We start from the raw sequence: 27,425 nt of genomic DNA, 5'->3' as shown, positions 1-27,425 counted from the left end.
TTATTGCATTGTTCTTGTTATTTTTTTTTCTGGTTGCGTATATCATAAAAGCTTTAATGAAAATTGAATCATAAAAAAGGGGAGAAACTAGACATGGGGAAAGAGGAGGAAAAGGGAGATATTGGCCACCTTTGGAGGAGGAAGGGTGGGGAAGGAGATTAATTGGCTACCTTGGGGGGGGAGGAGGAGTTGAAGGGGATAAGTTGACCACTTTGGGGGGGGGGAAGAAGGGCAGATGTTGGCCACCTGGGGGGGGGTGCATGGCTGAGGGTTTGCATAAGATCTCAGGTAACCTAAAATTGTTCATCCTGGTAAAGTTGATCCATGAAGTAGCCCAGGCAACTGTTTGTTTCCCAGTGTGTACCGCTCTCTTTTAGAGGAAAGGTAGAGGGGGTGTACGTGTCCTAAAAGCCTGAACAGATGGACTTGGTATATTTAGCATATTTTGATTTATAAATCCCATGCATCCAAAATTTGTTCTCTGTAATATAAAGTTGATTCAGGTCCATAACCTGCTATAAACTCGGGGTTCTGGCACACTCTGTCTCAAAGAAATAAAGAGCAAATTAATAACATGCTTCATGTTTCCAGGGCACTAAATCCATGCATTGTTAAAGTAATCCAACCTTCTTAAGGCAGCTACTTTCACAACAAGTTGGAAAGTAAATTGATCCCAGAAGTTAGTGACATATATTATTGGTTTATCTTTCAGGAAGTAAATGAAAACTCTCTTAAGAGATTAAACGGCTATCTTGAAAACCTCCAGAAACCAGGATTCAGATCCTTTAAACCAACACAACTTACTTTTTATGTAAGAGAGACGGAACAACAGTCACTGGATAGCCAGGAATCACTCAGCACTCCAGGTGAGATTTCTTATGGACATATAATGAATGATCCAGTGTGATTAATCAAATTCAGTAAGGTCTCCCATTAAGTGATGGTTAAATTCTATGAAAAATGAATTAAACCATCTTCCCTGTCTCCCACCCAAAGAATGTATATGCCTTATATATTGATGTATATATGGTTACATACAAAAGGTCCCCTTTTAAAAGCTAACACCACTCTCTTGCCACATTGATGTCATCAGCATCGTAGTTCACATCGCGCTTTTCCAACCACAGAGCTCAAAGGGAGTTACATTGGGTCAATATCTATAATTCAATCATCTCCAATAAATAAGGAACCGAAGTTCCCTCTCCGGGTATATGTTTAGAGGCCCGATGTAATAAACTGTGTAATCTCAGTGCAGTGGTTTGCTTCCAGTTTAACACAGGCGTTTTATTTTTATGTACTAAGACTAGTTCTGGTTTGGTAAAAATTTCATGTGCTAGGATCCTTGCTTTGTTGGAAGTAAACTGCTGCTCTGATCTTAGTGCAAGTAGCATGGAAATGTATGCCTATGAGCAGGGGCAGACTGATGGTGATCTGGGCACCGAGGCAAAAAGAATCATTGCCCCCCCCCTCCCCTTAGTGATTATTGGAGTGTCTTTGGATTGGTCCTCCTGCTCAGTGTGTTTCTAATTGAAAAATCTGCTTTTGCAGTTTAATTTAATTTAAGCATTTATATTCTGCCCTTCCTTCCATCAAGAATATAGAGCAGATTACAAACCGAAAACAACAACAAAAATCAAAGACAGCAGTAAATTTGAGAGACTGAGATCGACTCCACATGCCCTGGCTTTTAGTCATGGAATGTGCAAAACTAACCCACTTGGAGAAATTGCCCCCAGTAAGACAATCAAGGTAATACAATAGATACAACAAAGAACCTTCACAAATCCTCCATGCTGCTGCATTCAAGTTGACCTACAGTTGAATGAAAAGTCAAGTTTTCAGATGGCATCATAAAGGGAATAATTGGTTACTGATTTTAAATCAGTTGGTAACTTATTCCATCAAATAGGAACTGTATCATTAAAAAAGAGACATGTGATAGTTACTCAGTGACACTAACATCTGACCTGACAAAGCAGAGAGAATGAGATCTAAGAAAACAAGGGGGAGGGGATTTAAACATGGAGAAAGCTTTGCTGGAGAGGCTTGGGGTGAGGACAGGATGACCGAGGATGACTGGTAGGAGAAGTAGGGGAAGCTTGATTCAAGCTCGAGGGGTTTACAAGAGAGCATGTATTAGGAGAAGAGACTGTGAAGAGTTGGGTGGACAGATTTGAGGGGAAAGTGTGTTGGGGATTGTATACCAAATTTCCAGGCCTATGTAAACCGCAGTCAGAAAGTGGTGGTGATGGAGAAAAGTGCAGATGCCCAATGAACGGGATGTTGCAAGGAGCTGGGGTGTAGGGAAAGATAAGAGAAGTAATGATAAGCCACAGAATGAATGCATTTGGAAGTAGGAGAAATTGAAATGTATGGAGAAGTAACCCCCCCCCCCCTCGTTCTACCATATGGTCTAACTGAGTCCACAAGTTACTGTCCTGAGGTGTGGTCCCTTGATACCAGAATTTCCCTCTACTTCGGTACGCCTTGAGTAAGAAGGAAGGTAAGTCGGAAGGTGGGTGGGCCACAGCAGAGGGAAATTGCAGCATCGACCAATGTAGCTAGCTGGTGCCCTGCCTACATGAAGAAAAAGACCGGGGGGGGGGGGGAGTTTGGAGACAGGAGCGCGGGAGGGGGAGAGAGGGGACGTCTAGGTTGGATGTTGGGGCATGTGAGAGATTAGTGCTGGGCCCTTGGGCAATGCTTGATTGCCCAAATGGTCAGTCCACCCCTGCCTATGAGCTACATACAAAATTACTTATAATATAGCAAACTGCGCTAATGGATAGTACAATTTTTTTACTGCCCTCTTAATACCAAAACCTTATTTCTCCTCCAGAGGTGGAGAAGTTTTAAGTACCCATTGACTTCAGAATAAATCAATAGAATCCCCAAGTTGGGGGACCCATATCATCCAGGGTACCTCTAGATCAAGCTCCCAAACCACACAATATCTTACCTCCATATGTATGGACCAGTACTACTTACCTGATTCCAGACAATCATCATCCATCCTTCTGTGACTGCTACTGTCCTGAAAAATGGCAGCTGATTTATTAATAACCTTTAGCTTAATCTCAGCTGATGCTTTTAACAGCTTAACAGTTTTCCAAGGTTGTTGGCCGTTCAAGAGAAGGATGGATGATGGTTCTGCAGGACTAGGTTGGTCCGTTGGAGGTGGGGGGAGGGTGGTCTGGGGCCCTCAAAGTTTAAGAGAGAAGCAAGGTTAATTAATTTGATGTTGCTTCAATTTTAATGCTAAAATTAAAATGGAAATAAAGTTCACTTGAAGTTAACTTTTCTTTCCTTTTTATATGGTACTTTCAATTTACCACAAATAGTTTTCTTTGCTTCTGTTTTAGTGTGAATTTTTACTACATTAGGAATCTAAGACTGATTTTTAAAGCAATCTTATTACATGACTAGTAAAAAAGGCCCGTTTCTGACACAAATGAAACGGGCGCTAGCAAGGTTTTCCTCGGAGTGTGTATGTTTGGGAGAGTGTATGTGAGAGTGACTGTTTGAGAGTCGGAGTGAAAGTGTGATTGTGTGAGAGAGAGCGTGAGTCTGGGTGTGAGTGTGTTTGTGAGAGAGTGTGTGTGTGAGAATGAGAGTGTGTGCAAGTGTGTATGTGAGACACAGTGTGAGTGAGAGTGTGTGTGTGTGGGAGAGAGAGAGAGTGTGTGTGAGACACAGATTCTCTGTTTGAGTGAGTGTATGAGACCAAGCGAGTGTGTGAGTGACTGTGTGGCACATAGAGAGTGAATGTGATACAGTGTGAGACAGAGTGTGTGAGAGTGAGAAAGACATTGTATATGAGAGAGAGAGTGTGAGCCGTGCCCTCCCAATCCATGGCCATCTGTCCCCTGCCCCCTCCATTCATCCTTTTCCAGCAATTCCCCTCTGTCCGTGAGCCCTGCTCTCCCAATCCATGGCCATCCATGTTTGTCTGTCACCTGCCCCCTCCATTCATCCCTATCCAGCATTTCCCCTCTCTGCTTGAGGCCTGCCCTGCAATCCATATCCATCCATGCCCATCTGTCCCCTCCATTCATCCCTATGCAGCAATTCCCCTCTCCCTGAGTCCTGCCCTTCCAATCCATGCCCATCCATGCTCCTCTGTCACCTGGCCCCTCCATTTTTCCCTATCCAGCATTTCCCCTCTCTGCCTGAGGCCTGCCCTGCAATCCATATCCATCCATGCCCATCTGTCCCCTCCATTCATCCCTATCCAGCAATTCCCCTCTCCCTGAGTCCTGCCCTTCCAATCCATGCCCATCCATGCTCCTCTGTCACCTGGCCTCTCCATTTTTCCCTATCCAGCATTTCCCCTCTCTGCCTGAGGCCTGCTCTGTAATCCATATCCATCCATGCCCATCTGTCCCCTCCATTCATCCCTATCCAGCAATTCCCCTCTCCCTGAGTCCTGCCCTTCCAATCCATGCTCATCTGTCACCTGGCCCCTCCATTTTTCCCTATCCAGCATTTCCCCTCTCTGCCTGAGGCCTGCTCTGTAATCCATGCTCCTCTGTCCCCTGCCGCCTCCATTCATCCTTTTCCAGCAAGTCCCCTCTCGCCCTTCCATGACCCCCCCCCCCCTCGCATCCATGCTACGCTCTCTCCCATGTCCCAGCCTGGCCCGCCCTCTTCTTTCCCCCCCCCCCCTTCGCATCCATGCCCCCCCCTTCGCATCCATGCCTCGCATCCATACCCCCCCCTCGCATCCATGCCCCCCCACCCCTTCGCATCCATGCCCCCCCCTCGCATCCATGCCTCGTCACCCCTTCGCATCCATGCCTCGCATCCATGCATCCCATTTTTTTTTTTTAATTCTTTTTAACTTTACCTCCGTGGCGGTTCGTGCAGCGAAGCGTCAGGGAAGGAGGCGGCGCTCCCGACGTCTAGCTTTCCCTTCGCTGTGTTCCGCCTTGTTTTGAAGGCGGAACACAGCGAAGGGAAGGCTAGACGTCGGGAGCGCCGCCTCCTTCCCTGACGCTTCGCTTCCGTATTTGTTTGTTTAGGCGCGAGGGCGGGGCAGAGACGGCTGGCTGGCTTGAAGGCTTCAGTTCACACCACGAATCCCCGAACCCTTCAGCCTCAGCCTGGGAGTGACGTCAGATGGCTTCAAGGCTTCAGGCTTCAGGCTTCAGGCTTCAAGGCTTCAAGGCTTCAGACTTCCGGCTTCAAGCTTCCGGCTTCACAGAACGTTGTCCTGAGAACTTAGGCTTCCGGCTTCAAGCTTCCGGCTTCACAGAACGTTGTCTTCAGAACGTTCACGGTGCGTTTTATTATATTAGATACTGTAAGACAAGGGGAAATGTATCAGAAATGGATTAAGGCATAACAGTGAAGTATCTAGAGCAGCGGTTCTCAACCAGTCTGCTGCAACACAGTGTGTTGTGAGCACCAGGAAGGTGGGTTACAGAGCTGGCACACATCAGTGGGGATTTTTATTTTGCTGTATGATTCTCCCCTTCCCTCCCACAGTGGAACTGGCATCCCTCCCTGAGTTCAATACTGCTTTCGTTCTTCTTCTCTTCCCCCCCCCCCCCCCCCCCCGAACCATCAAGCCTGCTTCGGTTAGCAGTCCATGCGTTGATAACAGGTCACCTGAGCTGGTATCGGATCCTTCCATCTGTGTGTCCCACCCTCGTGTAATTAGGAAGTTGTGTCAGAGGGGTGGGACACAGCGGAAGGAAAGATCCGACACTGGCTCAGGCAGCGTGTTAGCACTGTAGGGGCTGCTAAATGAAGCAGGTTTGAAGGTCTGAGGTAGAGGGAGAACAGAAAGAGGTGCTGGACTTGGGGAGAGGGGTTGAAGGAAGAAGGCACTGGATGGAGGTGGGGGTTGAAGAAAGAAGGAGGTACTGAACTCAGGAAGGGTGCTGAGGGAAAAAGAGAAAGTGGTGTTTAACTCATGGGGGGGATTGAGGGGAAAAGAAAAACGGGTTCTGGACGGGGGAGGGGCTGATGGAAAAGAGAGAGTGATGCTGGATTCAGTACGGGTTGAGGGAAGAAGAGGGGGTGGTGCTGAACTGACAGGGGAAGAGCTGAGGGAACAAGAGGTAGTGCTGATGGACTTGGGAAGGGGCACGGCACTGAGAATTTGTGTAGCTATGTCTCCTGGCAAAATAAGGAGGAAAGGGGTAGAGAGGCGATAGGGAAGTGCTGGACCATAAGAGGGAAGGGAAGAGAGGGGATAGGGACTTGCTGGAGCATAGGGATGGAGGGGACAGGAAGAGGGGATATGGAAATGCTGGACTATAGTGGTGGAGGAGAGAGAGAGAGGTTGGGGGATGGGGAGATGCTGGGCTACAAGGGTGTAGGAAAGGAGAGGGAGGTGGAGATACTTGGCATGGTGGAACCATGTGGGGGAGATGAAGAGAGATGAGTAAGAGGAGGATGGTAAGTGCAGAGGGTAGAATTGTATAATGGGGAGTGGGTGAAAGAGAAGGGAATATGAGGCCTGGGAAGGAGTGAGACAGGAGAGGTAGGGGTGAGAGGAGGAGATGGTTGATAGGTACTGGTAAGTGAAATATAGGTGGAGGACTGAAGAGTGAGAAGGTCAAATTTGAGAGGAGAGACAGAAAAGAGAGAGAGAGGAAATATTTCAGAGGCAAGATATAGTGATGGCATAGAAGAAAAAAGGAAAGTGGAGAAAGGACAAATGGACCACACCCACTAGAAAGAGAGTAAGAGGACAAGACAGGAAAACAGAAAAGAAAAACACTGAGACCAACATGCTTGAAAAAAAATAAAATGCCCAGACAAGAAAGGCAGAAAAAAAGTGTTTTATTTTATTTGGTGGAATATGTTAGCTTTGGGAAATGTGTATCACAGATGTCTTTGTATTTTTTTTTCCAGTTCAAGAGGAAATACATTTGTGTTTTAATTTCTCCTATGTTATGGAACATGCCTAGTTTGAATTCTTGGGGTTCCCAATTCAGTTTTTATCTTTATATTTCTAATTTGTGATCCCTTGTTCTGTATTTGATGTGTGACCAAGGTGTAGTTTCTGTGTACAACTCTGTAGCAGTCCCACTTGTTCTGTTTTACCGGTAATAGAAGTATTGCTGTTCTAGGGTCCTGTGTAATATTTGTAGTGCTACCTGTTAAGCAGGATTCTTGTTTAAATCAGTGCTACTGTTCTATAGCTGATTTACTACATGTATGGTGAGTTACGATTTTTTCAGGTTTTGTGTTAATTCACAATGTGCCTGGTAGTGGAGAGATTTATTTTGCCTTTATTGAGATGACGTGAGAATCTACTGTATTTTTCGGACTATGAGACGCACTTTTTTCCCCCAAAATTTGGGATGAAAATGGGGGGTGCGTCTTATAGTCCGAAGGTAGCGAGTTCGGGATCGCCCTCCCCTACTTACGTGACGCGATGTTCCCTGGTGGTCTAGTGACGTCGGGGCAGGAAAGAGCCCCCTCTTTCCTGCCCAGCGCGCTGCTCTCCGTCCTCCTGACTGGTTCCTGACAGTCTCGGCGGCCATTTTGAATCTCGACGATCCCGAACTCGGACAAGACGCACCGGAGCACTTAGGTTTTAGAGGAGGGAAAAAGGAACATTTTTTTTTCCTATTTCCCTCCTCTAAAACCTAGGTGCGTCTTATGGTCCGGTGCGTCTTATGGTCCGAAAAATACGGTAAATATATATATTTTTTATTTTCATATGGTAACTTCCATGGAGAAAATGTGCTAGATATGATCTGAACCTGTTGTCATGGGGGAGATAAGGTTTTTGTGGTCATAGAGCATGTTTACATTTAATATATAAGAACTGATGTATTATATGAGACCGAAGGTCCATGAGGGTCATGTATGCAGTGTGTCACGGATGTGGGTATCATCCATCATGTGTGTCCTGACTGAAAAAAGGTTGAGAACCACTGATCTGGAGTAGTGCAAGGTAGAACAAAGTGAGGCCAGTGAGGTAAAGCTGTTAAGAAAATATTTGTAGCTATATGTTTGGTATACTAACTATGACTTCTGCAGTATTTTAATGATGCAAGAAAGTGACTTGAGGTAATCACCAAAGAGCCAAATCTCCCTGGTGGCTTTGAGGTGCTGTCCTTTATGTATAAGCAGGCTTATAACCAGGAGCACATGAAGTGGGAGTCCAGCAGAAATATCAAAGTGGGAACTTTTAATAGCTGAAATGAAGAGCCATGACTTCTGGTGGAGCCGCGATCCAAGATGGCCGCCGAGGAGTGAGCTCCGCGAGATCCCTGGCGAGGCCCCTGGAATAGAGGGCGCTGGACCCCCCCCCCCCCCCCCAAACCAGAGAGCAGCTTGGGGCGAAGTAGGTGGAAGATGGGGGAGAGGCGCGACAGCAACGAGCAACGCTAGGAGACCCGGGGAACCGTCCCAAAGAACAGCTGAAGCCGGACAAGATGGCGGCCGGAGCGAGAGAGCGGCGGAGACGGAGGTAGAAGCACCACAGTCAGGGCACCCAGGTAGCGCTCTTCCCCCCCCCCCCCCCCCCCACACACACACACACACATCAGCGAGTGGCTTGTAGAAGAGGCGATAGTGAGAGAGAGTACCGAAGAGCAGAGACTGGCGGGACCGGCATAAACAGAGGTTCGCGCTGCGTCCCTTCTTCCCCTCCCCCCCATGACTTGTGGTGTATATGCAGGGAGAGATACGAGGGGAGCAGCAGAAGAAGAAGGGGGGAGAGGACAGTAGAGAGGTGAAAGGGAGCGCTCCAACGAGAAGAAAAGGACCCCGGGAGCAACTGAGACAAGAGGGCAACAGCTTCAGGAGCAACAGGCCATATAGCAGCTTGAAAAGCCCAACAGTCACAGCAGCAGAGGAACCCCGTGGCAGAGAGAGGCTTGGCCTTGGAATTACAGCAGTGGGCTCTGACCAGGCACAGGACAGAGACAACTGCCGGCGGGATAGCTGCGGGACATCAGATTAAGTGAAGCAGCTAAAGTAGAGGTATGCTTGAAAGCATTGCCTGGTGATAAAGTGCCAAAGGAGAAGAGTGCAAAGCAAACAGTCGTAGCCCAAAGAAGTCGGGGCGCAGGAGGAGGGGGAACAAAGAGAGCAACGCTTCAAGATGCCACCGAGAAAGAGCCTTGAAAATTTTAGATACACGGCGGACCCGGCTAGTAAGGGGAAACCAGAGACAGCAGGTAATAGCCAAGGTGCGGAGAAGCTGAGTGTTATCCCATCGGACTCGGAGGATGAGACTCACAGAGAAGAGGAGATTACGATGTGGTGGGCTGGTTTAAAGAACTGAAGTCGGAACTGGCGGGATACCGAACAGATGTCCAAATTACGCTCAGGGAGATACGGGCGGAAATCCGAGACCTGGGAACACGAGTGGAGGAGGTGGAGGAAAAGCTTGAACGAGTCCAGGCTGAAACAAAGAAAAAAAAAGGCGGAGGCACATGTCGAAACAGCGGAGATCCAACAATTAAAAGACCAGGTGGAAGATCTGGAAAATAGATCCCACCGCAACAACCTGCGGTTTAAAGGAATCCCGGAGCTGGACATTTTTACTAACTTGGAGGCAGTGATAAAGGAATTGTGCCAGTTCATCCTGAATCCAGAAGAGGAGGGTGCGCAGCAGGAGATCCGACTACAAAGAGTGCATCGAAGCATGGGACCACAGCGAGATTTGGCACCTAGAGACATTATTGCATGCTTTTTAGACTTTCCCACCAAAGAACGGATCCTGGCTAAAGCCAGGCAACAGAAGGTGATAACATGGAAAACCTACAAGATAGGAGTATATCAAGATCTGGCTGGAGTAACCCTGCAGAAAAGGACAATGCGAGAGGTGACAGGGTTCATGCGAAACAAAGGGATCCGGTATAGATGGTTATTCCCTTTTGCAGTGTGGCTCACAGTGGCGGGAAAGTTGAAAAAAGTGAAAACGCCGGAGGAAGCATGGGCAGCGCTTAGAGCACTGGGCTGCGAGGGAGTCCCAGCCCAAGAGCAGCAGTCACAAAGGGCAGAGGATCCACGCTCGGACTCGGCATGGCAGGTGGCAGTAAGCTGAGGAAAGAAGGGTGACAGAAGTGCTTCCTGAAGACCAGGAGAGATTAGTATCAAGATGAGTATGAAGGACATGTCCAGGAAATTGACTGAAATGAAGAGCCATCCCTCTGAGAATCGCCTAAGAGTTACAATTTATTCCTAACCATAGAACATTTAGGGTCCGGTATTCGGCCTGCAGTGTAGTCAGCAGTTTTTAAGCTACTGACAGCTAATGGATAGAATTAAGTCTAGATATTCAGTGTTCGGCCATGTTCGGTCACCTGGAAGAGCAAGGTGCTGGCCAAATCACGCCAGTGCCTGGTTAGCTTAGCAGATAAAGTTAGGACAGCCTTTTTGTACCACAATAGCTGTTTTAGCCCCTGATGCAACCTCTAGTGAGGCGAAACGTGGCCCTGTCGGGACTTTTTTTTTTTTTTTTTTTTACACAGAGTGGCACAAATAAAGCTTATTTATCATACTAAGACTTGTTCAGTTCCCTCCCTCCTTCCCGCACTGGGTGCTCTCCCAGCACATACCTGTACTACTATGGATTTACATCCTGCTTCACTGACACAGACTACTGAGCAATTACTGTGGATTCTTTTGGATTCATATTAGATAAATAAGATTTTTTATTAGAGGTTCTAAAATCTACAACAATTAAAATATATACAATGATTAAGATATATACATTGATTAGCTATATAACTGAAAAGAAACAATACCTATAATCAGTGCATTTTTTCTAGTAAAAAAGGTGTTGGTACCCCTTTCAGGGGTGGGGTGATCACTGACGGCCCCATCCCACAATAGCCAGGCCCCCTGCAACCAGTCACAGAATCTATGACAAGGCAGGATTGGTGTGTAGAGCCTGAGTTTTTTCATTAAATCTTGGGGATCATGGGTCAGTTTTAGCAGACAGTGGAAAAGGTGCCGGTACTCAGTACCCCCAAGTACCCCCTCAAAAAAAAGCCCTGCCTATAATCATTCTATCTATAATTAAACAAAACCCATCTATAAACAATCATTATATCACTGGTCCTTACATCTAAGCAATGCTAGGAGTTCCTAGACCAGGAAAAGAAGCAATAAAACAATCACTGGTCCTTACATCATCCAGGCTCTTATCAGCTGGGGGGCCCTGTTCACAGCGAAAGCCAGGACCTTCTTTCACCAGGAGTTTTTGGTTCTACGTGGTGCGTCCACCCATAGATGAGCTTCCCACTTCTGCCAGAGGCCCCCCTTTTTTATTAGGGTTAGAACTCATGTTCAGAGCTAAGGAAAATTACAGAATGCTTGAGAATTTCTCTGTTTAGGTAAACAAGCCATACTGTGGGAATGTGGTCACACGTTTCCTAGTCCAGGTGGCCAGTCTGAACTCGAAAACAGGCCTCATCTTTCCCTTCACATATCAAATTAATTAGAGCTGTGTCTTATCTTCTACATTCCAACTTATTTTCACACAGTCAAAGTTAAACAATCATTTTTAAACAGAATTACTTCTAATCATAAATACAGACCCTGAGTGCACTTGTTGGTCAAAGCAGATAGAGTTGAAAAGCAATCTCTAAAATCCTTTTTATTACAATACCTCAAGCCTCCCTGGTGGTCTAGTGACTTCTTCGGGCCAGGAAAGATCCCCAGTCTTTTCTGCCTTCTGTCTCTGACCCTCTTGCTGCCACACCGCTTCATTAAAATGGCTGCCTTCAACTGTTTCTGATTCTGGGAGACCTACTACTCGCAGGTTGTTTCCACAGGCCCTGTTCTCCTGATCTTTAAGCTGGGTTTGCAGTTCTGCTGTTTCCTTCTGCAGAGTGCCCAGCTGGGTCAGCAAACGCGCTGCTTCATCTTCCCGGTCCGAGATGCGGCATTCTACTTCTGTAAGCCTCTACGAACATGAGTCAAATTTTTCATTAATCTCTTCTACTGCCGATTGCAGCTTATTTAGGCGATCCTCCAGTGCTGCCGTGATGGCCCTGGAAATTTCCTGCACGCATTCTCCCGCTGGTGTGTTAGCTGTTGCAGCTACCTCCACCATTTTGGATGGTTAGACACCGGTTTCTCTGAGATGTTTTGCAGGGTTTTTTTTTAATGGATATGCCACTCGTTCACTGACTCGCACTCAATTTCTGCTCTAGCACTTCGATCTTCACTTCTGGCACGTTTTATAGCAAAAATTCTCGATTTTGAAGTTAACTTAGCAGATATATAGCAGGTCTTCTTTGGAGCCCCAGGCAAATTCTGCTTGCTAGGAGGCGGGTGTCACGTGTCCCCCGTGCTGAGTCCTAATTCTATAATGGCTTCAGGGTACACCTAAACCATTATAGAATACTAGCACAAAGCCAGTGTGGTGCCAAGCTATAGGCACGACTTCGTACGCCCTATCAATGGCTGATGTCAGCTGGTGTACCTAATTGTACCTTGCAGTGTTTATAGCTGATAGTATTCTTCTCACGGGACTTGAAACTATGCTGTTAGTAAGGTGAGAAGAATAAGTGGCTGACTCTGGGGGCAGTGGGGGAGGTATAAGAGAGAGAAGTGGGACCCATGTCATGATGATATATGAAACAAAGAAGCCATTTTGTGCCACCCATCAAGATGGTGATGACACACAGCTGACACCATGCTTACAGAATACTAGTTTTTGGCCAGGTTCAAATCTTGCTGCTGGTCCCTGTGATCTTGGGCAAGTCACTTAACCTTCCATTGCCTCAATTACAAAATTAGACTGTAATTCCCTTGGAGATATGGAAATACCTAGTGTACCTGAATGTAGCTCACCTACAGCTACTACTGAGAAAGGTGCCAGCTAAATCAACTATTTTATTCATAAAATAGGTGGGAAAATGTGGGATACAAATGCAACAAATAAAATAAATAAAAGCCACTTTTGGCACTTAATTTGCACACGTCTCTATAGAAGCTTATAGAATTGCCTTTCACATGCCTTAATGGAATTGTGAGGTTTTTTTTTTTTTTTTTTTAAGGAAACTGGAATTGGTTATTTGAATAAAAATGCAAACAACTACGTGTACATGCTAAATTATTTTTGACTCTTTTACATTTTAGATTGAGATTAATTATGCCATTATAAATTTTAAACCAGACTATGTGAATTGATGCACATGTAAATATGTTCAAATATAAATAACAGAAAAATAAATTCATAAAATGCATATGTAAATTAATATTACAATTTGATTAATATATGTTATAATTCTATCAATGTCTTATACAGACATAAAACATTAAAACTAAACTATTTAAATATAAGTAAAAGCCATCATCATAAATATGCACATAAAACATAAAATAAAATATATCTCTCCAAATGATAGCATATGTCAATAAAAGATGTAAAATGACAATCTGATATTTTTTAATTGGATATATTTGTTGAGGTATCCTGTCTGAATGGCATTTGACGGAATGTTTTTCACACTAGATAATGTCAATCTGATGCCAAGAAGAAGAATATTGTTGTTAATATATATTTATAAGAAATGGATAATTTTCACGACCTGATTGAAACCTAATGGAGAATATAGTACTTAATTCATAGATCAATCTCTGCTCCAACTGTAAGAGTGCTTTATTGAAGTCTCCACCTCTCTGCTTTAGTATTTTGAACACAAAGAACTGATGATCTTCAACAGTATGTTGTTTTTCAACTCAATGCTCAACTAATAGAGCTGACCTAACTTTTCTATTAATGCAGCTTCTGTGCGCGACAATTCTTGTCCTGATCATCCTTAGTTTTTCCTATGTAAAGCAACCTACAAGGACATATGACAATATATATTACAAATCTAGAGTTGCATGTACTGCTAAAGTTAAGCTTATACTCTTTACCTGAAGATGGATGAACAAAGGATGAAATACACATTGAATTTTTACATACATAACTTTTTCTTGAACCACAAAGACCGTGGCCAGTATGTTGTGATGGTAACGAGTCTTATGCTGGTAAAACTGAGGGCACCAGATGGTTTCTTAAAATTTAGATTGCGGGAGTAAGCAGTTACAGGTTTGATGTTTTTGAAACATGTATGTGGCTGCTGTATATGTCAACGTTTAAGTATGCTATTTTGAATATCATGTAATAAAAAGGAAGACTTTAATGTACAAACCAAATCTGGTGATGATTTCTTATTCTGACCAGTTCTTAGTAAATCCTCCAATGTTTCGAGTCTTGGATCTTGAATACCCTTTTTCTATACACTATGTAAGGTATCCTCTATAGTGGCATCTTTTTGCCAAAATTTTGGACTGTGCTCTAAAATCCTCAGCTTCTCTACATAATCTCTTTAGTCTTAAAAACAACTTGCCTTACAGTCAGTTTCTAAGTTACCTATTATGGTAGCTTTAATTGTTTTTGTCCATTTGACTTTATAATGTTGTGATAAAACAGTATCTGTCCTGTTTGGTAAGAATATCTATAAATGAAATGTCAATTCAAATCATGATTCTTTTTGAATTTCAAGTTTGGGTCTCTATTATTGAACCAACTGTAAAAGGAAATTAAAGTATCACTATCACCTTTCCAAAGAATAAAAATGGCTATATAACGCTTGTACGTGCAGATACTAGATTCAAAATGATTTTGTGCAAGTTATAATTTCTCAAATTCTGCAACATATAAGTTCGCTATATTGGGAGCCATGATTCATTTTATTTTATGACTTCTATTTTATGTGTGTGAAATTTTATTGGATACATTATATTTTTTACTTTCAACAATTTGTATTGATAACCAGACATACAAACAGCTCCAACAATTGTAATATGCATAAAGTCAGACATCAAAAGTTGCTGAACAAGAGACTTAGTATTAATGTCAGTCATCAAACTTTATCAATTATCTCCCCCTCCCTCCCCCTAATATCATCTAACAATATAGTGGAAATACAACCGTACATCTCCCCCATTACCAACACATAACAGTCTCCTCCCATCCCACCCTACCCCACCCATCCTCTGACTATCAGAGTAAGTGGCCGTCCAACCTATGTGGAGAGCGCTTTGCCGTAGCCAATATGTCATCCCGCTATGTGTCATCTTCCAGTTGTTAACAGCATGAAGTTCCAAGTGAGGGACCTTGTATTCTTAGGACCCCTCAACCCTCTATTCGGTCAACCATTAAGGAGATGCCACTGATTAGTGAGAGATCAATCCCTAGTTGTCCCGAAAACGAACATGTATCTCCATGCATTTAACTTATATAATAAAATGAGGACTCAATACCCCCCAGAACTGGATATATTATATTTTTATGATTGCGTGTATTTATATTGATTTTTTAACTGGTTTCTTGTGTTTTAATCTTCTGTTAAAAACCCTGAAGAAGTCTTGGGTTCCGAAACACGGCCTGTTAGGTTCATGATGTCAGCACCATTGTATACCAAATTTGGAAAATGCTTTTTATTGATCTTGAAGATTGTGACTGGCATCTTCCACTTTTGTGTATTGGCAGATAAAGACCTGCATGGTCCATCCAGTCTGCCAAACAAGGTGGCCAGAGTTGAATCTGACACTCTGCACAGTTTCACTTCTTCATGATGAATTTCTGTCTCTCCCTGCCAGTTTTTTGGGCACAGATTGTAGAAGTCTGCCCAGCACCAATCCTGCTTCCCAACTACAGGGGTTGCTGTTGAAGTCCACTACAGTCTTGATTCTGATCTGTTTTTTATTTACAGGATCCAGACCGTAGAAGTCTGCCCTGCATTGGTCTTACTTCCAAACCTTTGGAGCTGCCGTCAAAACTCACTCAAGTTATGAGATCATTTAATTAAGTTTTGCTTTAATTGGATTCCATCCGTTTTGTATATAGTGTCGCTCTGTGTTCATTCCACGCATTCTTGAATTCTGTGGCTGCTTTTGTCTTCACAACTTCCTACGGGATGGCATTCCAGGCATCCACCACCCTTTCTGTGAAAAAGTATTTCCTTACATTGCTCCTGAAGTATTTAAATGCCTGTATCATATCTCCCCTATTCCTTTTCCTCTAGGGTATACATAATGAGGTCTTCAAGTCTCTTCTCGTACATCTTTTGGCACAAACCCCATATCGTTTTTGGCTCCTTCCTCTGCACGACCAAGTCTCTTTGAGGCAGATGCAGCAACCAAACGTAAAAAAATCTAAATCGTTAAAGTCCCTAACGATTTTAAAATAACGAAAAATGCACCAAAAAAAAAAGTCACACATGCTGGAATCGGTATTGAAACGTACAATGTATCAAAGAATCACAATACACATCGTTAATCGGCCCCCAAATCATGCGCAGAGCAGCCAAGCGTTATGTTAGCTGCTCTGCGCATGCCACAAACAGTCAAATCACAAGCACATGGCAAATTGAATTGACACATAAAAAAATAAAACTAAAAAAAGGATCGGGATGGGGCAAGGGCGCTCATCAGGAGCGTCCTGTACGGACGGCCTTGCCCCCCCCCCCCCCCGCCGCTGCTCCCCACTTTCCGCCGCTCCCCCCACCCCGAAAAAGCAAAATTGTAGCAGCCCCTGCCCCCCTCCCTTTCTCACTACTCTCAGCTCCGCCTCCCGACATCCTCCGTCTGTGCCCCGCCCCCTTTGGGGGTCGTCGCCGCCATTCCCCTTCTCCATCGGGCCCCCCTCCCTCTTACCGGGCCCGTGCAGAGCCTCTCTCCTCTGTCCGAAGGCGCTGCACGGGCAAGAAGAACGCTGAATCAGCTGATGCCTGCCTTCGCGATGGCGCGTCTTTCTCCTGCTGCGCCCGCCCCTGTCTGACGTCAGACAGGGGCGGGCGCAGCAGGAGAAAGACGCGCCATCGCGAAGGCAGGCATCAGCTGATTCAGCGTTCTTCTTGCCCGTGCAGCGCCTTCGGACAGAGGAGAGAGGCGCTGCACGGGCCCGGTAAGAGGGAGGGGGGCCCGATGGAGAAGGGGAATGGCGGCGACGACCCCCAAAGGGGGCGGGGCACAGACGGAGGATGTCGGGAGGCGGAGCTGAGAGTAGTGAGGAAGGGAGGGGGGCAGGGGCTGCTACAATTTTGCTTTTTCGGGGTGGGGGGAGCGGCGGAAAGTGGGGAGCAGCGGCGGGGGGGGGGGGGGGCAAGGCCGTCCGTACAGGACGCTCCTGATGAGCGCCCTTGCCCCCTCCCGATCCTTTTTTTAGTTTTATTTTTTTATGTGTTTTCTGAGGTCCTTTGGACCAATCACAGCGCTTTTAGCTCTGCTAATGCGCTGGGATTGGCTCAAAGTTTGTTTATTTTTTCACTTAACACTTTTTCCTGGCACAGAGCTGTCCTAACGAGAGGTCCAGACCTCTCGTTAGTTTTCCTGCCTTTTTCCTGCGTAAAGGCAATCGGAAAAGGTTAGTGCATGTCGTTTCAATGGGGTTTTCGTTAGCTGCTACTGTCGTCGGAAAATAGGCTTAAGTGCATGGAAAGGATCGGAAATTCTTCCCCGAGGGCTCATTTAACGATGAAAAACGTTTAGTGCATCTGCCTCATTGTCTTTAGTGAGATATGGCTTCCAAAACTGAACATAATACTCCAAATGGGACCTCACCAACAACATGTACTGAGTCATTAACGCCTCCTTTCTTCTCACTGGATATGCTTCTCTCTATTCAGCTTAGCATCCTTCTGTCTACACTCCACCACCTTGTCACATTGTTTTACTACCTTAAGATCCTCCAACACTTATCACCTCAAGGACCCTCTCCTGGTCTGTGCTTATCGGCCTCTCACCCCTTAGCAAATAGAACTCTTTTTGGTATCTACACCCCATGTGCATTACTCTATACCTGTTTGCATTACATTTTAACTGCCAACTGCTGCTGTGGGGAAGGGGGAGGGTCGGGGAGGTGGGGGCAAGAGGGTTGGTAGGCTTTTAATTATAAATTAGCAATGGGGAATAGCTTGTTTCGTTTTTCTTGTTTATTATGAGACTTGGTCATCCTTTGTTAGTTGCTTTTGCCCCGGTGGCAATTGTACTTTTAATGTGTACTTTGTTCCTGTATTGCTGATAATAAACAGGTTTTCATAAAAAGTTTAACTGCCAAACATTAGACCATTCTTCTAATCTTTTTAGGTAATTTCTCGTGTTGTCAAAACTCCCTTTTCTTTCTCCTCCCTTATGGCAGAAGCAGTTCCAGCGGCTGCGGAATAGAAATATGGGATCTAAGTGGTTTTTGAATTGCTCCATTTGGTTCAGGTCTTCGACCCAGAATGTGGATCCAGTGTGGCCTGCTACATTTGATGCTATCCATTGCCCTGTGCGGTTGGCCCTTTTTTTGTGGCCAAATATAACCCAAGTGTAGCAGGCACCTGGGGTCATTCTATAAGGAGCCATGTTGATGTAGGTGGCACGTACACAAAGAAATGCTAGTATTCTATTTATTTATTTACATGCACTTATGAACATACGTATGTAAATGGCAATAATCCAGCTATGTAGTATTTAGGGTTTCATGGATGGAGCATAGGCAGAGCACACACTTGTGTGTAACTTACATGCACATAACTTACAGTATTCCTGTCTCCCCAGTCTAGGCATGAGCATTTACACTAGCTCGATGTAACTGCTTTGTGCCTAAACATACATGTGTATATATCTCACCTGTTACACTGCTGTTATAGAATGGACTCCCAGTAGGCACCCCTTTATAGAATCACCCGCCTTATGGCTTTTTATTTCTTTGATCCCAGTGCTTATACTATTTGGCAGTACATTTATTTTTCACCTTTTTTTTTTTTTTTTACTTTATTTTTATTCTAGTTTGGCAAATTTTATAAACAAGAACAAACATATAACACAACTTCAAAAACCCAATCCTCGCCAACCCCTCCCCGTCCTTACCATTATATTTTAAATAAATGTTAAGAGTGTTACTTTAAATTATAAGTTTATGGCATTTGCATTCTTGTTTTGTTGTGTTTCAGGTTTAGTAGATTTAGATAAAGTGAAAATAATTGTTCTGGATGTTTGCTTTTTTTATAGGGTTCCGAGCAGTCAGTATTACTCTGAACACCAGGGACTTGCGAAGCACAGTATTAGATATTCTCGACTCCTGCAGTTTATCTACTGAGCATGTCCAAAGCTCAAATGTTACTATGGATTCCCAGTCTCATAAGGGAGGGCCTGGAACATTCTATAGGCCTATCAAATGGGACAAGACATATTACACATTTACTGGATTCAAGGATCCTGAGGAAGAATTAGAACAAGCCCAGAAGGTGGAAACTGCTTTAATGTATGTAAGAGTTTTATTTTAATCATTATTCTAAATAAATATTAATAGGATTTTAGACTTGTGAAATGTTTTGCTTGTGTTGTAAAATGTCGAGGTGTACAGAGGAATTAAATTATGGTAAGGTGGCTTTCTTCTTGATATCTGCATGTGTCAGATTTCATTTTATTTCCATCTTTGAAATGTTTTATAATCGTTCTTAGTCCCGAAAGGACCCCATATCTAGGGGTGCAGGTACCTAGGTACATCTGTTCCACCACCGGAAGTCTGTCCCTTCACTGGAAATGATGATCATATCCTGCACAGCCCCATGTTGAAACAAGCAGATACACTATACTAAATGCGGCCCTTACAGAAAGTGAGTTGCCAGCCTGTACTGTGTGGCTGGCATTCATAATGAAATTATCTAGGTGGGTTTTCTGTAAATTAATATAACTTACATGGTAGCTCACTGTGCAGGCAGTGGAGGGAGGTAAAATAGCAATGGACAACAAAGTGAGGACAACTCGAAGAGGATATCAGTAAGTCTTTTATATAAACAGCTTAAAAACGACCCGACACGGTCGTGTTTCAGCACCAGGGCCTGCATCAGGGGTCAAATGAATCTACACAAAAGTGAAAAAAAACAATAGTGTCATACATAAAGTGAAGTATGTAAAAGATATATAAATATATAGTAAAACATTCACGTATACAAATTGAAAACTTCATGAAGCAAATAATATTCAAACAGTGCAAATAATTAGAGTAAAATTAAGAACAAACAAATTGGTATGAAATGAAATAAATAGCAGGACGTCAGACTCACAGAAACAGAACGAAGCGTTGCACCGGAAGACGAGAACCTCGGCTGGCGGGGGTTGGGGTCCCCTGCCAGCAAAGGTAGGCGGCGGCGGGGGAGGGTTGGCGGTGGGGGGGGGGGGGTCGAGAGGGTCGTCGGGGGGGGGGGGCTAAAATGTGCCCCCTCACCTTGGGCTCTGGACCCCCCTCCCACCAAAGTCTGGCTACGCCCCTGGTACACATCATTATGTTCTAAGAGCAGCTGGGGCTGTTTTTCCCGCGTGCAATGGCCCTTTTTACAGCAGCGGGTAAAAAGCCCCGCAAATAAAATGGCCATGTGGTAAGAAAACTCTCGCCACATGGCCATGCAGTGGGGAACCCTTACCGCCACCCACTGAGGTGGCGGTAAGGGCTCCCATGTGCACATGGTAACCCAGTGTTGGGCTTACCGCTGCTCTTACTTAGCCAGTTTAGCAGAAGAATATCACCAGTTAAGCCCAAACTCCACCCCAAAACTGCCCCTAACCTGCACATGGCTGGTTAGAACTGCTGACTATCGGCGGCTGCCTAGCTCAATGGGGTTTAAACCCCTTTGAAAATTAACCCCTTAGCAATTTAAAATACAGCAGAATAAGAAACAAACATGTATAAATAATATATTCATCCACCCCTTAAATATTGGCCAGCAGAAAATCATTAAAAATTTAAAAAGCCTTTCATTGTTAAAACAAAAAAAACCCTCAAGCGTGATACAGATGTAACCAGTAAGTCTGAGACCGGTAAAAATACTGCAGTACAGGCAATAAGAGTGGCAATATCGGGAAAACAAAAATGAACACATGATGTAAAAATGTTGCCCATTCCATAGTGTGTTGAGCCACCAAAATCGTTCCCTTGTATTGAAGAAAACCAACTTAAGTTTTTTCATTTTCCCGAGTGACAAACATTTTAGTAGGTTTTAAGGCTACCATGGGTCTTCTAGATCTTTCCCAATCATTTGTGTCATTGTATATTTGGCTTTAGATATTGTTTGGTCTGAGGATCATTGCCACAATATATTTTATTTATTCATTACATTTTAGTAAGTTAAATTGTTCTCAATGAGGAAGTTATAGGTCCCGTAGTTGGTTTTGGGGATTGTTTTGTTGAATGATAGGGAATGAAGAATGCAAAATGGTTTGTTCAAACTGTCTGCTTGGTCCTGTACTGATATTACCTTCCCAGTACAATATTGTGTTTCATACAACACGGTGAACATAACTAACTTGTTATCTTCAATAAAGAATTGCTAAAAACTTGGGGAAAAAAAGCCTTCATTTTTTTCCCCTTTAAGCTCAGCAAATTATTTCTTAACGCAATTCACTTGTGACAGAATATTCAGTACTGTAAGACGTGAGCATTTAAAAATGTATTACACACCGTAACGAATTTTTAAATATATGCCGGCCGACATTTACAGCAAGTTAACTGGTTGGGAGCAGCCGCCAACCAGTTAACTCGCGTGTATGCAGCTATCCGATCATTTTCAGTGGCACTTAACCAGTTAGTGATGCTGAAAATGACCAGTTAAGTGCCGAATCGGAAGCCAACTACGTCGGGGGCATTTCAGGGTGAAGTTGGTTAGCTCCCAGTACTCAGAGCTAACTGGCCATGTTTAGTGCATAAATAGCTGTCCTATCTTCATGCGCTAGCAAATGGCTGTTTAAGTCTGAATATTGACTTGACCAGGCATGCGCTAGCTGGATTTAAAATGAAAGAGAGAAAAAAAAACCCTAGAAATTCAATGCCAAAGTCTGCACAGGGCCTGGCCTTGAATTTCCAGTGTTAACGCCAGCAGTAGACAAAAAAAAAAAAAAGCTGTCTGCCACCGGCTAAATGTCAGCCAGATTGTATTTAAGGTGCAACTTTAAGCATGTAAAATATGTTGCATACATTAATTTTAGGTGTTGCAAGGGTACTACCAATTTGTCAGGCAGATCAGGTTGGTTGCTTGGGTGCAATAGCCTGTTGGGACTAACATGGCTGCCCCTCTGCCACCTGGGTTTGGGGGTTCTAGGCTTTCAGTACCAATCTTGCTGTCCTGTGCCTCACTGAGTCTCTCTGACTTAATAGGGCTTTTAGTTCTACTAAAGGGTAAAAGTCATGGATTTGATAGACTACCTTTGGTACAACCTAGTTTTTGTAGCTGGGGCAACAGAGGGTTAAGTGACTTGCCCAGAGTCACAAGGAGCTAAAGTGGAAATCGAACTCAATTCCCCGGGTTCACAGGAATAAGCCTAATGGTTAGGTCAGTGGGCTGTCTGTTGCAATCATTACACACACACAGCCGCATGAATGTCATTACTATCCATGGTGGGCCACAGCATTGTATGATGTCAGAACCAGATACGCACAGAGCTCCATGGATCGTCTGTGATAAGTAAAAATGTGACTAAATATGGTGGAAACAAACTTCTAGACTGGCTATTCTGAAAATGCAGTCTTTAAAACTGCCAGAACTCTGGTTAATAATGTTTTCTGTATATACTTTCTGTGGGCTCACATGCCAAATAAAATTTAGTGGTGGGCTGCAGGTTGCCCCACCCCTGATATAGATAGACCCTGAAAATCACTGGTTGTCTGGTTTGGTTTGTGTCCTTAAAATGAAACAAGTGGGGAAAGTGAAAAGGGAAACAAATGTCTGAACGCCCCCCACACACACACACAAAAGCTGACATTATTTTAACCCCCACCAAACCTTTCTCATGCCCTCTTCTATCATAAGCCTCTTAGTTTTCTCAGGGTAGGAGTGATCTGTGATCACTGCTACTCTGCCACTGCATGTTGGCAAGCTGAGTGCAGCCCACCCAAGGGTGGCACATTGTATTATATGCATGAGTGGCTACACCATCCTGAGTACAAGCAGTGGGAGCGCAGGAGTGACGGACGTCCAGGGTTGCATTTACTTAAATAACTTTTAGCAGCAGCTATGGGGATGAAAGGGGGCCAGACACTAGATGGTCTATATAAAGATAGAAGTACTCCTCTGGAGTTTGAGAGAGTGTATTATGTGCCTTACAATTTGTGTTCCTTACTCCATCATTCCTTGGTTCATGTCCCTCCAGACTATAAAAACAGGTTATTACTTGGTCCAGTGCGGGCTGTGTGGAGTGTTCTCATTAAAACATTTGGGGGGAAAACCCAGCAGTCACGGATCAGCTTTCTATATGGGGAAACATGAGATTTGAGCCGGGATGGATAATTCCCTTTTTGTCCTTTGGGAACAACGGGGTGTTACCCTTTTGAAGCACATGATTGACAGGGGAGGTACCTTGATCCCATTTGAGGATTTACAGGCACATATTGGGGCGCCCTGGGGGAACAGATTTGCTTATAGTCAAGTGAAACATTATATAGCATAACTGGGAGCTGAGTTATTGGATAACAGAATGAGGGAAAGGGTGTGTGGATTTTTTAATGACATTACAGAAGAGAGATTATCAATATTGGGAATTCATTGGGTGTTGACGAGAACCCCCAAAGAATTTTGATCCTTTGTGGCATAGATTGGAGTTTGATTTGGGTAGGCCCTTAGCAGCGTGGGATATTTTAGTGAGTTTGGTTAGCATTCCAGGACGTACGCCTTGTGTGAGGTTAAGGGAATGCTATTTTAGTGTGATAACATCAACCTTACTTTGCCCAGACTTAATTATATCACTTGGGTGAGACGCAGACTACTAGTTGTCCAAAATGTGGAGGACAGTCCAGTTGTTTCTTTCATTCATTTTGGAGTTGCCTCAAAGTACAGGGTTTTTGGGTGACATTTACAAGTTATGTGAATACATTGGTGGGGGGAGGGATGGCAGGCACAGTAGAACAGTTGTTATTAGATAAAAAGGGAGCACTTGGTGGTAGGTCCAGGGGCAACACTTTGCTCATCCGCAAGATGAGTTTAGTGCAGGTAAATGTGTATTGCAATATTGGGTTACTGCTGAGCCTCCAAATTTCTGGAAGGCCAGAGATGCTGAAGGATTCCCCAAGAGACCGAAGCGATTTCTTCACTCTCTGCATCCAAAAGCTCGTGGTTTGATCATTATTGCTTTGTAATATTTGATGGGCTTTTGCAAACCTATACCATGTCTGTGGTCATGAATGTGAATAAAGGGGGGGAGGAGCTCAGTTGGGGGTGAGTTGGGATGTTTTTCTTTTGTAGTGTTTCCTTGCTATGAGCTCAGAGGGTCATAAGAGTACAGGCCTTCTGAGCTGTCTAGGAGAATTATATGGGTGGGGGGCAGGGGCGTAGCCAGACAACAGATTTTGGGTGGGCCTAGGCAAGAATTGGGTGGGCACCAAGTGTTCTCTACCCCCCCCCCCCCCCAAAAAAAAAAAATTATCTCAGCTGGTGGGAAAACGCTTCTTCCACCTTGGCAGGAGGCATGCACTGAAAACTGAACATGCGCAGGTACCGGTGTTGTGGAGAGTAGCATTTTCGTTACCATAAGGGGAAAATCTTCCGCTGGTGGAGCTTGGGATGCCCACCAGTTACCACTAAACATGTGCTACTGTTGGGTGGGCCTGAGCTATAAATGGGTGGGCCCTGGCCCACCCAAGGCCACCTGTGGCTACGCCACTGGTGGGGGGGGGGGGTAAGGGGGATAGGGAGGGATACAAGTTCTTTGTTTTGGAAGTTAAAACAATGTTTTATTATAAAAACAACACTCTGTTGCTGTTATATTGTTTATTTCTCAATAAAAAAATTTGTTTACACATACAGATAGAAGTAGAATACATTAAAGGAAAAATACATGACATAAGTATTGCCACACTGGGACAGACCAAAGGTCCATCAAGCCCAGCATCCTGTTTCCAACAGTGGCCAATCCAGATCACAAATACCTGGCAAGATCCCGAAAAAGTTCAATACATTTTCTGCTTCTTGTCCCAGAAATAAGCAGTGCATTTTCTCCAAGTCAATTTAATAATGGTCTATGGACTTTTCCTTTAGGAAGCTGTCCAGACCTTTTTTAAACCCAGCTAAGCTAACCGCCTTTACCACATTCTGTTCTTTAGTTTTTGAAATGAAATAAAAAAGTAAATATAGTTGACCTTTTTGTATTGTTTTAGGTTTGTGAGGGGAATTATTTAATTTGGGATTGTTACTATTCATATGGCTATGATGTACAGATAAATTCACAGAGTTTATAATAAAGACTATTACTGTTTGAAATCAGTAATTGTAGAAATAGCATTTTCAATCTGGAAGTCAAAGGCATCACTTCACACTGAACTTTCTAGTAACATAATAAAGATTAGATACAATTATTGGGTATATACAATTCTCTATTTATGGCCTCCATTCACTCTTGGTGAAGTGTAGGAATAGCCTAATGGTTAGTGCAGCAGTCTGAGAACCTGGGAAACTGGGTTCAGTTTCCACTACAGCTCCTTCTGACTCTGGGCAAATCACCAAACCTCCATTGCCCCAGATATAAAATAAGTACCTGTACATAATATGTAAACTACTTTGATTGTAACCACAGAAAGGTGGTATATCAAGACCCATCCCCTTTCACTTTCCCCTTCCCTCTGTGAAAAGGCACTGCCAGAACAAGTGACATAGTAACATAGTAGATGACGGCAGAAAAAGACTTGCATGGTCCATCCAGTCTGCCCAACAAGATAAACTCATATGTGCCACTTTTTGTGTATACCTTACTTTGATTTGTACCTGTCCTTTTCAGGACACAGACCGTGTAAGTCTGCCCAGCACTAGCCCCGCCTCCCAACCACCAGCCCCGCCTCCCAACCACCAGCTCTGGCACAGACCGTATAAGTCTGCCCAGCACTATCCCCACCTCCCGCCACCGGCTCTGCCACCCAATCTGCCTCTTTTGCTATGCCTCTTGCGGCTCCCAGTAAGTTGATAGGTTCTTTTGTCTTTTGCTCAGATCAGCTTGTAGATGTTTTTGGTATCCAAAAGGTCACTGTGATATGCTGCAGTCTGAACTTAGGTACTACTGTTATCAGTGTACAGTGCTCTGCATCAGGGGCATAGCCAGACCTCGCAGTGGGAGGGGCCAGAGCCCGAGGAGGGGGGGGGCACATTTTAGTCTGCCGCCGTGCCGCTCCCCCCCCCCCCCCCCCCCCCCCGGCCGTCTCGCCGCTCCCCCACCCACTGCTGCAACAAAGTACCTTGGCTGGCAGGGGTCCCCAATCCCCGCCAGCTGAAGCTTTGTCCTGCGCCGGTCTCTGGCACTGCCGAGTTGCCTGCCCTGCTCTCCCTTCCTTCTCAGGTCCTGCATGCTCCTTTAAGTGAAACTGTGCAATTTCACTAAAAGGAGTGTACAGGACGTGAGGGGGAAGGGGAGAACAGGGCAGGCAACTCGGCAGTGCCAGAGACCGGCGCAGGACAAGACTTCAGCTGGCGGGGATTGGCGACCCTCACCAGCAAAACCAGGAGTCTGGAGGTAATTTGGGGGGGCCCAGGCCCCCAAGGCCTCACCTAGCTATGCCACTGCTCTGCATACTCAGAAGAACCAGAACAATAGGTACAGTATGTCTCTTTCCCATAGAGCTTACAGTCTCAGCTGGTACCTGATGCAGTGGAGATACTGACCTCAAAGCTACAAAGCGTCTCACTGGCAGAGACAGAAATTGAATCATGATGTCCCTATCACTAGATATCCCTCTCCCACATCTTCGCAGCACACTCCAGATCCCTGTAGCGTAGAGGGTGAGCCCATATGAAGGATAGTGAGCAATCCCGACATAACCGCCGGGTCACAAGGAAGAATGAACAGTGCAGATGGTTCAGTTGGGGGAAAGAAAGCCAAGTTCACATTGTCATATTTAATTGCGTATTTCCCATATGAGTTCTTGTTTATAAATTACAGGACCAGTTGCAGTTAAGGAAAGTTCAGCTTGTGCATATGAAGTAAATATGTATCAGGTAAATTTATATTTTTATACTGAATAATATTCAGACGTATAATTTGTTGGGATTCTCTTTTACCCCTCAAGTAGAGAGAGCTGAGTTCTCCAGTTTTCCTCATGTATTGCCTGTGCAATATGCACAGTCTGCTTTGCAACATGCAAGGTCATCTCTTACAGGTTTCACAGCCAAGCAGCAGCCAGAGCAGAGCAAAGTATGGGAGGGGAGGAGCAAACGAGCTTCTGCTCTTTAGTGCATATGTTAATTAGAAGGTGTAGATGCTTAAACACTGGTAAAAGTTGTGAAATGCTATTTATTTAGATTTTGCTCACACCTTTTTCAGTAGTAGCTCAAGGTGATTACATTCAGGTACACTGGATATTTCTCTGTCCCAGGAGGGCTCACAATCTAAGTTTGTACCTGAGGCAATGGAGGGTTAAGTGACTTGCCCAAGATCACAAGGAGCAGCAGTGGGATTATTCAAATGTGACGGTGTTGATTTTATTTGTA

The 27,425-nt window shown here is 44.5% G+C and overlaps 1 protein-coding gene across 5 annotated transcripts in view; it reads left to right on the top strand.

The window, feature by feature from the left end:
• The window catches only part of TCAIM (T cell activation inhibitor, mitochondrial), a 115,740-nt gene that overhangs the window by 35,974 nt on the left and 52,341 nt on the right, over positions 1 to 27,425 (top strand). For all 5 annotated transcript variants that reach the window (XM_030206078.1, XM_030206092.1, XM_030206085.1 and 2 more), the window contains exons 4-5: positions 713 to 866; positions 18,976 to 19,228. In XM_030206078.1, the coding sequence (XP_030061938.1) occupies positions 713 to 866; positions 18,976 to 19,228 (407 nt within the window). The remainder of the gene's footprint in view (positions 1 to 712; positions 867 to 18,975; positions 19,229 to 27,425) is intronic.

Source organism: Microcaecilia unicolor, chromosome 1 (genome assembly GCF_901765095.1).
Source record: "Microcaecilia unicolor chromosome 1, aMicUni1.1, whole genome shotgun sequence".
In the NCBI taxonomy this organism is placed as follows: domain Eukaryota; kingdom Metazoa; phylum Chordata; class Amphibia; order Gymnophiona; family Siphonopidae; genus Microcaecilia; species Microcaecilia unicolor.
Note: the sequence above shows the minus strand (reverse complement) of the source record. Positions and strands in the feature narration are given on the sequence as shown.